This window comes from Osmerus eperlanus, chromosome 19 (genome assembly GCF_963692335.1).
Source record: "Osmerus eperlanus chromosome 19, fOsmEpe2.1, whole genome shotgun sequence".
Lineage (NCBI taxonomy): Eukaryota > Metazoa > Chordata > Actinopteri > Osmeriformes > Osmeridae > Osmerus > Osmerus eperlanus.
Window position 1 is genome coordinate 13,703,155 of NC_085036.1, and position 12,821 is coordinate 13,715,975.

The 12,821-nt window shown below is 48.5% G+C and overlaps 2 protein-coding genes across 3 annotated transcripts; both read right to left on the reverse strand.

The window, feature by feature from the left end:
• Window positions 1-808: 808 nt before the first annotated feature.
• pcf11 (PCF11 cleavage and polyadenylation factor subunit) lies at window positions 809-9,969 on the reverse strand. 2 transcript variants are annotated; one of them, XM_062486376.1, is made up of 17 exons: window positions 9,593-9,969; window positions 7,525-7,650; window positions 7,015-7,185; window positions 6,662-6,859; window positions 5,559-6,574; window positions 5,254-5,431; window positions 4,569-5,136; window positions 3,525-4,418; window positions 3,022-3,488; window positions 2,825-2,894; window positions 2,576-2,692; window positions 2,364-2,481; window positions 2,007-2,190; window positions 1,734-1,889; window positions 1,508-1,600; window positions 1,382-1,417; window positions 809-1,291 (listed from the first exon to the last, which is right to left on the reverse strand). In XM_062486376.1, exons 1-17 carry the CDS (start codon window positions 9,833-9,835, stop codon window positions 1,085-1,087), a joined length of 4,842 nt encoding a protein of 1,613 aa, XP_062342360.1. In that variant the 5' UTR covers window positions 9,836-9,969; the 3' UTR covers window positions 809-1,084. The 2 variants fall into 2 exon arrangements, with proteins under 2 accessions (XP_062342360.1, XP_062342359.1); XM_062486375.1 differs by having other exon boundaries at window positions 3,022-4,418.
• Window positions 9,970-10,996: 1,027 nt separating this feature from the next.
• Window positions 10,997-12,457, reverse strand: cysltr2a (cysteinyl leukotriene receptor 2a). Its single transcript, XM_062486377.1, has 2 exons — window positions 12,367-12,457; window positions 10,997-12,084 (listed from the first exon to the last, which is right to left on the reverse strand). The coding sequence occupies exons 1-2, from the start codon at window positions 12,371-12,373 to the stop codon at window positions 11,036-11,038; spliced, it is 1,056 nt and encodes a 351-aa protein (XP_062342361.1). The 5' UTR covers window positions 12,374-12,457; the 3' UTR covers window positions 10,997-11,035.
• Between the last annotated feature and the right edge of the window lie 364 nt (window positions 12,458-12,821).

Below are 12,821 nucleotides of genomic sequence, written 5' to 3' on the forward strand. Positions count from 1 at the left end.
TCAAACTTTCCTTTAAGCCGAGTGCTTCAAGTTTCTTTTTTTTCTAGTAATGTTGACGCTTTGCCTTGACAACCTGAGCCCTGCAAGCTTTTCTGCTCTCCACTAGGTGGCAGTGAACACCATTGTTGGAATCTTCTTTGTCCTCAACTTCACCGTTACAATCACATCAAATTTTTCGCTACACAAGCAGAACCATGACAAATGCTCATTCTGACTCGGTTGACAATATGAACGGAATAAAAACCAACAGCACAAATACTTAATTTTTACTTCACTTTATTAATGATTCAAGCAATATGACAACGAAAATTAATATCAAAGGATGGGGGATTCTGGGAGAATTAATACAGAAAGCCACACCAATCACTATTCACACAAACACTTTTTAATATATTTTTTTATTGAAAACCAGTATTACCAAGCAAAATAGCTTTTTTTTTTTTTTTTACTTCTGCAAAAAACACCTGAAAATTCGGTTTAAAGCAGTTAGAAAGCAAGATTACCAAGAAACTTGTATAAAGGTTAGCCACCATGTTATGCGTCCTGTTTACTTTTGAATAATTGGTCGTATTTCTTACCTTCTTCAACCTTAGAGATCTATCAATACTTTTAAACAGCCTTTTGTCCAAATTTCAAGGCTAGTTCTGAGGCCAAATTAGTCAACATACATTTTCCATTGTTTCAAATAATTTTTTTTACCTCACCAACAAAACTAATGTACAATTTCTTAACTCTCGCAGAAAAATCATAAACTATTAAAGCAATCTTGTTGGATCCTTCTGTAGCCTCTTACCAACATTACACAAAGTATACCAAAAATAGCTTTATTTATAAATTAAATATGACATCTTTTCCTCAGTGTACAGTTTTTTGCAAGGTACATTTTCAGTGTTCATTCATTCATCCATCCACACGCAAAACACCTGAATTGTACAGGCATATTCCAAATACAAAAATGTATTCAAATGTATGGCAATCTGAGGGCCCCGCCTCAGTCAATTATAAAAATATCTCTTCCTTACAAAATAAGGGAGGGGCTATGAGCAGCCAATAAAAGTGGACAGGAAAAGGAAGCAGCGTGGTTTCAGGAAGCAGCCATTTCTGTTCCTGCCTCCACCTTAACCTGAACCTCCTCTTCCTTCGGAGCCACGCCCGCCTCCAGCTCCGCTTCCTGTTTGACGACGAGCGCACAGCTGGGCGCCTGCGGTTCCTCTTCCTTCACAAAGGCGCTCAGCGGGTGGTCGGTCAGCAGCTTGGTGGGAGACGGAGAGGCGTCTGGAAATGATGACGTCTGGAGGAGCAGGAGGAACGGCGTCAGTCAAATAACAACACATTCAAAGATAGGAAAATACAAATCAATCAATCACAACGTGTTACTTACATTCTTGTAATCTTCAAAACACGAAGGATGATATGTCTGTGGATAAATAAATAAAAAAAGGAACAATTGAAATGTTAATAACGTAAAGTTTATCCTCGAGTCGTGTGTTCTTGTCCAGACACCCACCTTCTCGTCGACGCGGATGGCGTCCCTCAGGTGCCACTCCTCCTCCTCCTCCTCCCAGTACATCTCAAACTGCTCCTGGCAGATCTCACAGGACTGGGGACACAAGCAGAAGGCCCATCAGACAACATCTCCAGCTGCGGCGCATCCAGGAGGGGGCCGGCCGGACACGCTCCAAAACATCGAGACCAGGAATCCCAGACTGGCCCGGTTCCCCCGGTCCGCTCACCTCGTCCACCACGTCGGCCGCCGCCCTCACGCTCTGGACCTCCTTCTCCTTCGCTGCTTCCTGGGTCTTCTGCACCACTTCCTCGTTGACCTTCTCAAAGAACAGGCTCTTCGCCCGCTCCTCCAGATCGGCGATCTCCTCAAACTCAATCCAGTCCTGAGGGCCACGAAGTCAGGGACATCGTCAGCTTCACAACAGTGGAACGGGACTTTGGACCTTTTACATTAAAAAAAAAAAGGTGCGTTTCCTGCCTGGACAGGAAGTGAGACTCACCGTGAGGCTGTAGTACCAGCGGCGGTGTGTGACCTTCTTGCTGACGTCCTTCTCCGAGCGGTTCAGCCGGTAGTGCCAGTCCAGGTGGTCGGCGTAGACATCTGTCTGCGAAGAGGTGAAGCGCATGCCGCAGGAGTAGCACTGGATGCCGGTGTAGAGTTTGGTCACCACGCTGTCGTAGCGCCTGCAGGGAGGAAACAGCCATGAACACCAGGCTCCCTCAGCGACGCCACCGTCACACTCACGTGAAGAACACTCATCCTCAACAGCGGCAGCACTCTCTCCCTGTCCTCCTCCCTGCGAGGAGCAGGTGAGGAGCAGGTCTCTCAGAGAGAAGTGTTGACAGGGTGAACTTACAGCTTCATGTCCTCTATGGTGAAGCCTGTGAGGTCTGGAAGGTTCTCATCCTCCTCCTGCTCCTCCTCCTCCTCTTCCTCCACCACCACGGGAGGCGCCGGGGGCAGGGCAGCCGACTCTGCAGGGAGGGACAGCAGCATACACACGTCAGGATGAGCACTGGTGTGTGTGTAAGAGTGACTGGGTGTGAGACAGTGTGTGCGTGCACTAACCGGTTCCACTGGGAGCGGTCTCTGTCTGAGCAGGCTTGATGATGCCGGTAGAGATGAGTTTCGTCAGCAAGTCGTTCACATCCACCTGGCCGAAGTGGCTCTCCGGAAACTGAGGACCTACACAACCAACCAATCAATCAACCAATCAATCATCTGGTCAATTAGGTACATGGTGTCTGGTTGGGTTTAACTTGAGTGTATGACTAATAAACCAGACTTCATTTCACAACAGGTTAAGAGACCACTCACCTGGTTGGTTGAAAGGCACTGGGTTTTGTGGTAGGAAGGGCGGCTGGCCCAGGTTTGGCAGCATATTCATCTGTAACGAGATCATACATGATTATGGTTGACACCTCATCCAGTGAACAACTCTCTCACACACACACACGTCTTAGTGAGCGTGTATCCGCGGTAACCATCGTCCTTCAAATCCCGGAGGGTCTCACCGGAGGTTGCATGTTTCCTGTCTGGGACGGCGCGTTCATTCCTCCCCCGGGGGCCCCGGGGCCGTAGAAGGAAGGACCGGGTTGGACGAAGGAGTTGGGGAACCCTGAGGAGGAGGGCACGTTGAACGCCCCCGCCTGGGGCCCGCCCGGCTGCCCTGAGAAGCCGTGCTGCCCGCTGCCGAACGCAGGGTTGTGGGGCTCTGGGAAGTGCTGGTTGGCCATGTTGAACCCGGAGGGCTGCTGGCCCCCTGCTGCGTTGGCCATGGGCTCGTAGACGGGAGCGCCCGGCCGCAGGGGAGGCTGCATGCCGGGGGGCCCGCAGAACCGGGGGCCCTGGTGCCCCGAGGGCCCGTCGAAGTGGGGCATGTCGAACCTCATGGGTCCCTGCTGGCCGGGCGCGTCGAAGCAGACTGGGCCTGGCTGGTTCCCTGGCCCGTCAAAGTGCATCGAACCCGGCTGGTTCGAAGGCCCGTCAAAGTGCATCGAACCTGGCTGGTTCGAAGGCCCGTCAAAGTGCATGGGAGTCTGGAACCCTACGGGTCCCTCAAACCTGCCTGGCTGCATGTGTGGACTGTCAAACCTGCCCGGCCCGTCGAAGCGTTTGGGCTGCATTGGGCCGTCGAAGCGCCCCGGTCTGGGGCCTGGGCTCTCGAACCTGGCTGGCTGTGGGCCCAGAGGCCCATCGTAGCGGCCACGGCCCTGTGAGGCCAGGGGGCCGTCGTAGCGACCCTGTGGATCCCCTCCCCTCATGGGCCCGTGGGGCATAGGGGGCCCGTCGAACCTCCCAGGCCCGTCGAACCTGCCGTGAGCGTGGGGGTGAAGGTTGTCGTAGCGACCGTGGGAGCCGCCTGGCCCGTCGTAGCGGCCTGGCCCGGGCCCGCCCTCGTACCGACCTGGGAGGTGAGGCGGTCTTCCGGGGCCGTCGTAGCGGGAGGGGTGGCCTTTGGGGGGGCCGTCGTACCTCTGCGGGGCAGCCGAGCCCCCTTCGGAGACATGCGGAGGGGTGTGTCCGGGGGAGTGGGTGTGCCGGGGGAGGGGCCCTCTGGAGGGGGGTTTGAGGATGGACCTGGGGGCCTCCAGGGGCCCGTCGTCAGAGTGCTCACTGTTGGGACTCTCGAACCTGGGGACGGGGCTGAGCCCGGCCGGGTCCAGCTGCTCCAGGGGGGAGAGGCGCTCTCTCTCGTACCCCACCGGGGGCTTCCTGGTGGGGCCCTCGGGCAGGGCGGGGCTGACGGAGCCCCTGTGGACCAGGCTGGCCTTGGGAGGGGCCCGGTCGTGCTTGGGGGGGTCGTCGCGGCGGGGGTCGGGCGTCCCGGTGTAGCGCCTGGGCGCGTCGTAGCCGCTCTTCTGCTCCTCCCGCTGACGCTCACTCAGGGGGGAGGTCCACTCCCTCTCATCTGAAAAACACAAACACCACCATGAGAAACTGCGTGAGCTAGCCACCCAACACAGAGCTAATCACTACCATCCAGCCTGTCGTTTCTACTAAAAGGACAAACAAAATAATCTAAGTAAAATACAAAAATGAATAAACATTTCCCACTTACTCTTGAGCCTGTCTGGCCCAGCGGACTCCCTGGGGTCGGCCCTCCTCCTGAAGCGCAGGCCCTGCAGGGACTTGATCCTGGGGAACTCCCTGCCGTGGTTATACGATCCCTCCATCATGGCAGCCGGGGGTTGCTGCTCCTCCGGTGGCTCCTTCCCATGCCTCTCCCTGGGCTGCCTGGGGAACGGAGGGACCGAGGGGTGGACGGCCCCCCTGCTGCCCTCTGCCTTCCCCCCAGGGGGCGCGGCGGAATCCACCTCCTCCTGACCCTCCTCCCCACCCTCCCAGTCCTCGCCCCCCTGGCGCTGGGGCAGCTGGGTCCTTCTCAGGCGGGACTTGTGTTCGAAGTAGCTGAGCTCGGCGTCAGACAGGCTGTCCTGCGGGGCGGAGCCGGGGGTGGAGAGCAGGGGCTTCTTCTTGTTGGGGAAGTGCGGGCCGTCCTCGCCGGAGCCCTCCCAGGAGTCAGACCGCTGCTTCTCCTCCTGGTACTGGAACAGCTGCTTGATCTGGTGGGCCACGTTCAGGAAGTCCTCGTTGGAGATCTCCCCGTTCTCTAAACGCCTACTGGCCTACAGAGATCCAGGAGGAGAGGGGAAACTGATGAATATTAGGACATAACACCTAGAGGCATGTTAGCTTAGCATAGTTATATGGTCAGCTGTAGCTGTCCAGGTGGGCTAGCGTACCTTCCTGAGCAGGTCTCTCTTGCTGGCAGAGTTGAGGGCCTCTGGTATCTGCAGGTTGGCGTCCACGCTGAGGCGGTGAGGCTTGGGGGTGCGAGGGGTGCTGGGTCGCTGACCGCCAGAGAAAGACTTGTGTCTCTGAGGGCCAGCCTTCCCATGAGCCTCCTCTGACAACTTCAGACTGAAGGGAGAAAGAGCTAAATGTGTTAGAAGGACTAGGTCGGTGGGATTCAAACGACTAGAATTTCACAGGGATACCTGCGAGACAACCAGCTAAAATTAGACAACTGAAAACATATTCCACTCACTGTTTGTTCTCTTCCCATCCACTCTTCCACCGGTGGGAGTTATCCTTGCTGTCTTTGCTGTCGTGGGGAACCCGGGAGAGCAGCGAGTCCCTGGCCTCCATGTGCCTCTCCTCCGCCGAGCGCTTCCCTCTCCTGGGCTCCGACGGGCCCTTCTTGGGTGTGGCCCTCTCGTCTCGACCCTTCCCATGCTGGGTGGAGTCCTCCACGTGACAGTGTTTGCCTCCAGACATCCGGGCCTTGCTCGGCTTGTGAGGCGGAGGAGGAGGAGAAGCGGAGGAGCTCCTGGTCCTGGTCTTAGGTGACCTCCGGTCCTTCCTCTTGGGGGAGGGAGGGGCAGGGGAACGTGAGCGGGAACGGGAGCGTGTGCGTTTCCGGGCGTTGGTCCTGGCGTTCCCTCCAGTCTTGCTCTCCGACTTGCTCTCAGGGGTCTCGACGCGGTCGTGTTTGCTGATCGAGCCATTAACCAGCTTCCCCCTGGCTGCTTTCTGAAGTTCCGGAGCTTTCCCGGGATCCTCTTTCTCCTTCTTCTCAGTGCATCTCTTCTTCTCCTTCACCACCTCCTCCTCTTTAGCTTCACCCTTCTCGTGGACGTGTTTCCGCAGCCTGGGGTCTTTCTTTCCGGCGTCTGCCGACTTCACGCTCTCAGACTCCGAATGCTTGCTTTTAGCCATCACCCCTTTAGCCAAGGGAGACGGCGACTTGGACTTTGGCTTCTCCTCCATCTCCTTCCTGGGCTGTCTCGCTTTCTCCGGCCTGCTAAACTTCTCTGGAGCCTTCTTCTCAGGTGTGTGGGCTGGTGCTCCCATGTTGTGGGCGTCCCGCTTGCTGTTAGGCTGCTCTTTGGGCTGCGGGGTGGGGGGGCCAGAGCGGTTCAGACGTGGGTCTCTTGTGGGTGGTTTGCTCTCAGCCTGAGGGGGGACCCACTGCTTAGGAGCGGTCTGGGGTGCCTTTGGCACTGCAATACTGTGGGCTGGAGTCGTAACTGCTGTTGGCTGCGTCAACACTACATTTGCAGCCTGAAAGAAAACAAATATTAAAAACACCAGAAGCTTTTTAATTAGTACTGAAATCTGATTATATGGTGTGGAAAATGCCGGTCTCACCAGCTGTGCTTTGGTCTGTTCCAGCTCCAGTTCAATCTTCTTGTGCTGCAGCTCCAGGAGTTGTTTCTGCTTGGCCAGCAGCTGCTGTCTAATGAGCTGCTCCTGGGTGATGCTCGCCTCGCTGGGGGGGGGCACGGGGGCCGGGGTGGGTGCAGCAGGGGGGGAGGGGGCAGGCACAGGCGAGGCGGCCTCCTCGGTCTAACCCAAAACAACACACAACCAGTTGGTGCTACAGTACACAAGGTGTGGAACAACCCCCCCCGAAAAAGAGTCTGGATTTTCAGAGTACAATCAAGGTGGGAGAAGTCACAGAGCCCTCCCACCCATCCTCCTCGCCTTCCCCAAACACTCACCGGTTTTATGAACCTAGGATTCACGTGAATGTTGGCCGCCAGTGGTTTGATAGGCCAGGCCGGGTCATGAGAATTCACCCGTACGTCCAAAGCATAGAGTTTGTTTAGAGGAAATATCTCATCCCAAGTGGAGCGCAATTTGAACAGACTTTTCCTAGTGTTTTCATCCACCTACAAAGAGAGAACATGCTTGCTTACTCAAAATCTATGTTCTGTTAACTTCAGGACAGTCAAATATTACATGGGACAATATTAAAAGATCTTCAGAAGTAGATGCCGTTTACTATTAAGAACATTTTACCAGAGAACTAGCAAATTTAACACTTTAAAACGACTTCTTCCCAAATCAAAAGGGGACTCACGCAACCCCATATTTTTATTAGCACAAAAGCAGTCGCCAAATGTACAAGACTAAAAACACACATCAAGCCAGTGGGGAGGTTAGACAGCACATTTGAAAGTTGTTATTCTTGAATGTCAATATGCCAAACATAATAAAGGAGTGTGTACCTTTTCAAAAACACATATAAATGAAGAGACTAGGTTTTTAGCAAACACTGCAAGGTATTCGCCTCCGACATTCTTCACTATGGAATCCACTAAGTACAAAACAGGAAGCTTCTCGGCAGGTGGGGCCTGGAGCAATAGAAAACTTGATAAGTTTAGAAAACAACAGGGGTTAAATCAACAATGCATCATATACACTATATAATGGTAACAATACAAACTTTAAACCCATATATTTGGTGCTGGGAAAAAAAAATCCTGCTAGCCAAAAAGATTGAAGGCTGTTGCCAAAACAGTAACAGGTAAAAAATTGTCCAAAAATTCTCATGTTAAGTAGACTACGGCGCAAAAATCAGTCTGCGGTGCTGCACAGCGGATGTGTCCCAAGTAAAGAAAAAAATAAATGGCCAAAAATGTTTCTTCTTCTGAGAATATAAAAGCTGTAGAGTTCAAATGTCTTTTTTTTCTGCACCAATTCACTCTTCACTGCACAAGAATTCAAGAGGAAAAAAAGTCCATTCACCAACACTGTTCAGTCTCTTCAAGAAAACCTCTCGATTACCTCCAAAGAGCGTCTCAAGAACTGAGAACACTCTTTGTACCTTTACCCATTAAGTGATTTACATCAAGCCAAACCATCCCAATGTGAAAAATTAGTTCCATCATGGAATTGAAGTCCATTGTGGGAGGCCCTTTGAGGGCAAAAAAATTGAGCTAACCCAGTCAAAGTTACAAAGTAAAAAAATTAAGGCATTTTTGAAAAGTTTTGGAATGACTTCAAACACAAAATGCTGAAATCTAATTCCACTTAACTTACAGGGAACCTTTTCACCTGCATAGACCCACATATCGGTACTAGTAAATAATTTGCCTAAACTAGTCAAATGTGCAGCTCAATAGCTGCAAGTAAAAGACCAATGTCCTGATTCAGATGAGTGATACTGATCACTAACATTGTGAAATGAGTCTCATTCCATTCATTCAATAACCCAGAGATTGATACCAATAAATTACACTGGGAAATAAAAAAGACAAAAAGCACATTTCATAATTTTTATTATCACATTTTACCATCCATTTGACATTTCAAAATTCAAATAATTCACTAGTAAACTAACGTTATATCAAAACTAGGGTAACGTTAGCTGGCTGATCATTTTAAATTGAGACCAGTAATGTTCCAAATGAACAGATTTCCTCTTAATGCAATGTCTACTGAACGGATAAATGTACAGAGTACGTCTGGTCGAGTACCTCAACATTAAACTAAGTTAGCATAACTCGAAAAATAAAAGCTAGCATTTGAGCATGCGACTAGCCGCTTAACTGGCAACCTTGGCTGGTCTCACTAGATCACAGACAACGCAGTCACGCTGTTGTAGGCCTAGGTACCCTGGACTAATTAGTTTATCTACGTTAGAATTACAAATGTTAGGCGACGTTTAGGGTACATACAATTAACACTCCACTCAGGCTAACTAAATGTTAATACCAACCCACGTGTTCAGAACTTGAAACTAACTGAAAGGACTAACGACGTTAGTCGACCCAGAACGTTTAAGATAGCTAGCTAACGTTAATTATCAGCAGAATTGACATTAATTTACTATTTTCGTAATACGTTCTAATATGCGCAAGACTGGTAACAATGGAATGTTGCCACGCGCACAGATTGATATCGTTAGCCAATTCCACGTCAATTCATACTTTCAACTAGTGTCTACTAGTGGTGGATACGACAACCCGAAAACATTGTTACCTAACTTGTTCTTTGAATTATAACTATAGAGATTAGCCAACTGCTAAAATGGCTAAACTATGCGACATATTAACCAATAATGGCCACAATCAATATGAGAATAGTCGAAAGGTAATTAGTCTACATAATAAGAAATTATTGCCACGCTGCTGACAAATGCGTTTCTACGCTAACAAAGCAACAACGACTACAGACTAGTATTGCCGCCATGTTGACCATATGGCTAGTGGCGTTAGCTATAGCTAGCGAGGCCTACTGTTAACGTTAGCTAGCTTCGTTATCTGAAAAGGAAAATTCTATATTCATAAAAACCTTATTGATTTGTGCTTCAATTATTGCGACGATATCCTTGGCGAAGTGCAGATTCTCCTCTGCCAGAATGGTCAGCATATTGATGTGAGGTTTACTGTTGAATGTCAAATCTTCGAGGGAGGATTGATACTCTCCGCAGGCATCTTCCCTCGCCGCGTCGTCATCCATCTTTGCGGTGTGTGTTCGGTCAAATACTAAACCAGCGTTTTCGTTAACATAACAATTTATTACCAGGCAGTCCATGAACACATTTGACTATTTCTTTTGTGACATTGACCAAATGTTTCAATTTTCCATTACATGTGTAATCTACGCTTCGTCCGTTCGTAGTTCAACTAAGAAGATGGCTGCTGCTACTCGAACGAAAACTACTGCGTCATGAAAAATGTTGCTCAACGCCTGACGTTGGGGTAATTCTATTGGCTAGTTTCAGTTACGTCAACGTTTTTTTTTTCCAGGAGTGACTCATCTTATGACTGTAATTGGTCAAAACATCTAAACGGCAACCCGAGTGAGCCAATGAAAGTTAAGTATATTACATAAAAACAAAAAAGCTACTTAGAACATGACGTCGGAAGTTACACGAGCAAACTAGTTCTGAAAAGGTAGTGTAGCATTTGAAAATGCCCTAAATATTTTGTATTGGTTTCGATCGATTAACGAATTATTTCTACCTAAACTGGTTCGGGTTTGAATTTGAACAGTAGGCCTATTAAGGATGGTTTCTATTACGTCGCTCCATAGCCTGTTGGGCGTCAAGTAGGCCAAAATGTGATCGGTCGCAACATCATATTTTTACTGAAGAGCAGCATTCTAAAAGGTTGGACGATCGTCGCCAAGACATAAAAAGTATTGAACTTTGACCCTGCCGTCGAGGCCGCTGCCGTTACTTGAGAATATTTGCTTAGATTTTATCTTGTCACGTTCATCTTACGGATGTTACTAATATTTAATCATTTATTGACGACAATAAACGCCCGTCAACGGTCGTCCGACCTGTCATGCATCGGAGGCTTTTGCTCTTACTGTTGAAGTCAGACAAGGTGGTGTACAAAAACTTCACACCTTTTAGTTTTACTCAAACTAGAAGATGGAAGTACAGAGTGTATAACTACATGGCAGTAATAAACAAAGAGAATATAGTGAACCAAAATATATTAACATGACAATCAAGCAATAAACAAAATATAAACAATTGGCACTATACCTACTACTATGCAACATATGTAAATCTGGCTTTTTTTAACCTGGAAAACACTGACACAAAATACCAACAACAAAAAAACATGTAATAATTAAAATGTTTATAAAAACTTTTTTTTAGGCTATTGTCAGACCATCAATTCACAGTTAATTCCATGCAACATGTACATCTTTTACCTGGAAAAAATACAAAATACAATAAAAAAATAATAATAAAAAATAAACTTTTTCAAGCTATTGTCAGACCATCATTTCAGTTAATTCCACAACTTGCAATTCTTGAGCCTCAGCTTGTCTTTCTACAATTCCCGATCTCCGAGCTTTTCTCATGCAGATATCTCTGAAGTTTTCTCCCACAAAAAAGAAAAGGAAAGGGTCGAGGCAGCTGTTCCCAGCAGCTAGACACAGCGTAACCACGGCAGCCTTACGAATACCATTGATCCCACTGCATGGGTCCCGACACCCGTTTTTCTGTGCATTTTGTTCAGCCTCCAGGAAGATAGTTCTCACCACATGGTATGGCAAGAAACAGACCACAAAAATCAAGAGTCCAAGACCAACAAGGGCGAAAGACTTTCGTCTGGAGGGTCTGTTGCCATCCCTGCCAGCCCTAGGCTGGCACAGGCTACGTAACACACACATGTAGCAGACAGAAATGACAACAAACGGCAGGGCAAAGCCCACCACAAAGGCAGCACTGTTTAGGATGATCATCGTGTCGAGCCCCATTTTGCCGAGTTCCAGGCAGTGGATCTTCCCTCCCTCACCCTTCTGGATCCCTGAGCTCAGTAAGGGGGCCGAGACCAGCGACACAAAGACCCAGATGAGGACACACCCCACCCACCCCCAGGGTCCATTATCCAGCCTCAGGAACTTAAAGGGGTGAGACACAGCCATGTAACGAATGACACTCAAGGCCAGCAGAAAGTAGACCGAACCGTACATGTTGATGTAGAACACATAGGAGGCCAGACGACAGGCAATGTCCCCAAAGGGCCAATAAGAGTCCAGCAGGTAGTATGCTGCTCTGAGTGGCAGGGTACACACCAGCATGAGATCAGACACCAAGAGGTTCACCATGTACAGATTTACTGTGGTTAACCTTCTGCCTTTTCTGCACATTCTCAGAAAGACCCAAAGGGAAGCACAGTTAGCTGTCAGGCCCATGAGGAAAATGAGCAAGTAGGCAACCGGGAACACCGCACGTTTGAATTCATCGATCGAACAGTCACAGGTTTGATTCTGCACTCTGTCAGACTCTGTCATATTTGGAAAGTATTTTGTGTCACCTGAAGAGAAAGAAAATAGTAACGTATAGATGGAAACCTGCACTATGCAAACAATAACATCTGAATAAACTTTGATGTCTGTGACATACATTATTAATTCACTTGACACAATTCCAAAAAATTAAAAATGTCATCTCCGCTCATCATATAGTCAAAGGCTACATCGTATATATGCAAATAAATCCAAAGAACTTAAATACAGATGGTGCAAAATAGATACACAGGGTTTACAACAAAAAGGATGTATTCCCCAACCTTTTATATGTAAAAAATAAAGATTACCTGTCATTGTGGTGTAGTCCTGTGTCTTGTTTTATCAGTTAAGGTTCTAAGCTTGATGAACTTGTCTACTGATGGCAGACTTGGTTGTGTGTCTTCAGCGCGGGATGACAGCACTAAATTCCTCATTGACAGAAAGACTTCCTCTGCTCTTATCTACCACTTCTCTTGGCCTACTTTAATTACCACATTTCCATTTTAAACAGATTACTGGCACCATTCAAGAACAATACACAGTAGGTGTCTGTTGAAACTGTGGTTATGTTGGGACAATCGGAACATTTGCATTAATTGTCATTTAGTTCCTGAATGCATTGGTTCGACTGAAGTATTTAAAAACTGTAGTTTCCGCATTTTTTCAAGACAAAGATCTTGAAAAAGATCTTTGATTCTACACAATATACAGGAAACATTTCCTGGCCCCAGACAGTTTTGAAGTCAACCCTGGACCCACAGCC

Excerpts from the sequence above, each read along its gene's own strand:
- pcf11 (XM_062486375.1), bottom strand. The coding sequence starts at position 9,835 with ATGGACTGCCTGGTAATAAATTGTTATGTTAACGAAAACGCTGGTTTA. Across the intron at positions 6,860-7,014 it reads ATCCTAGGTTCATAAAACCG|ACCGAGGAGGCCGCCTCGCC; the intron begins GTGAGTGTTTGG and ends GTTTTGGGTTAG. Across the intron at positions 6,575-6,661 it reads AACAGACCAAAGCACAGCTG|GCTGCAAATGTAGTGTTGAC; the intron begins GTGAGACCGGCA and ends GTTTTCTTTCAG.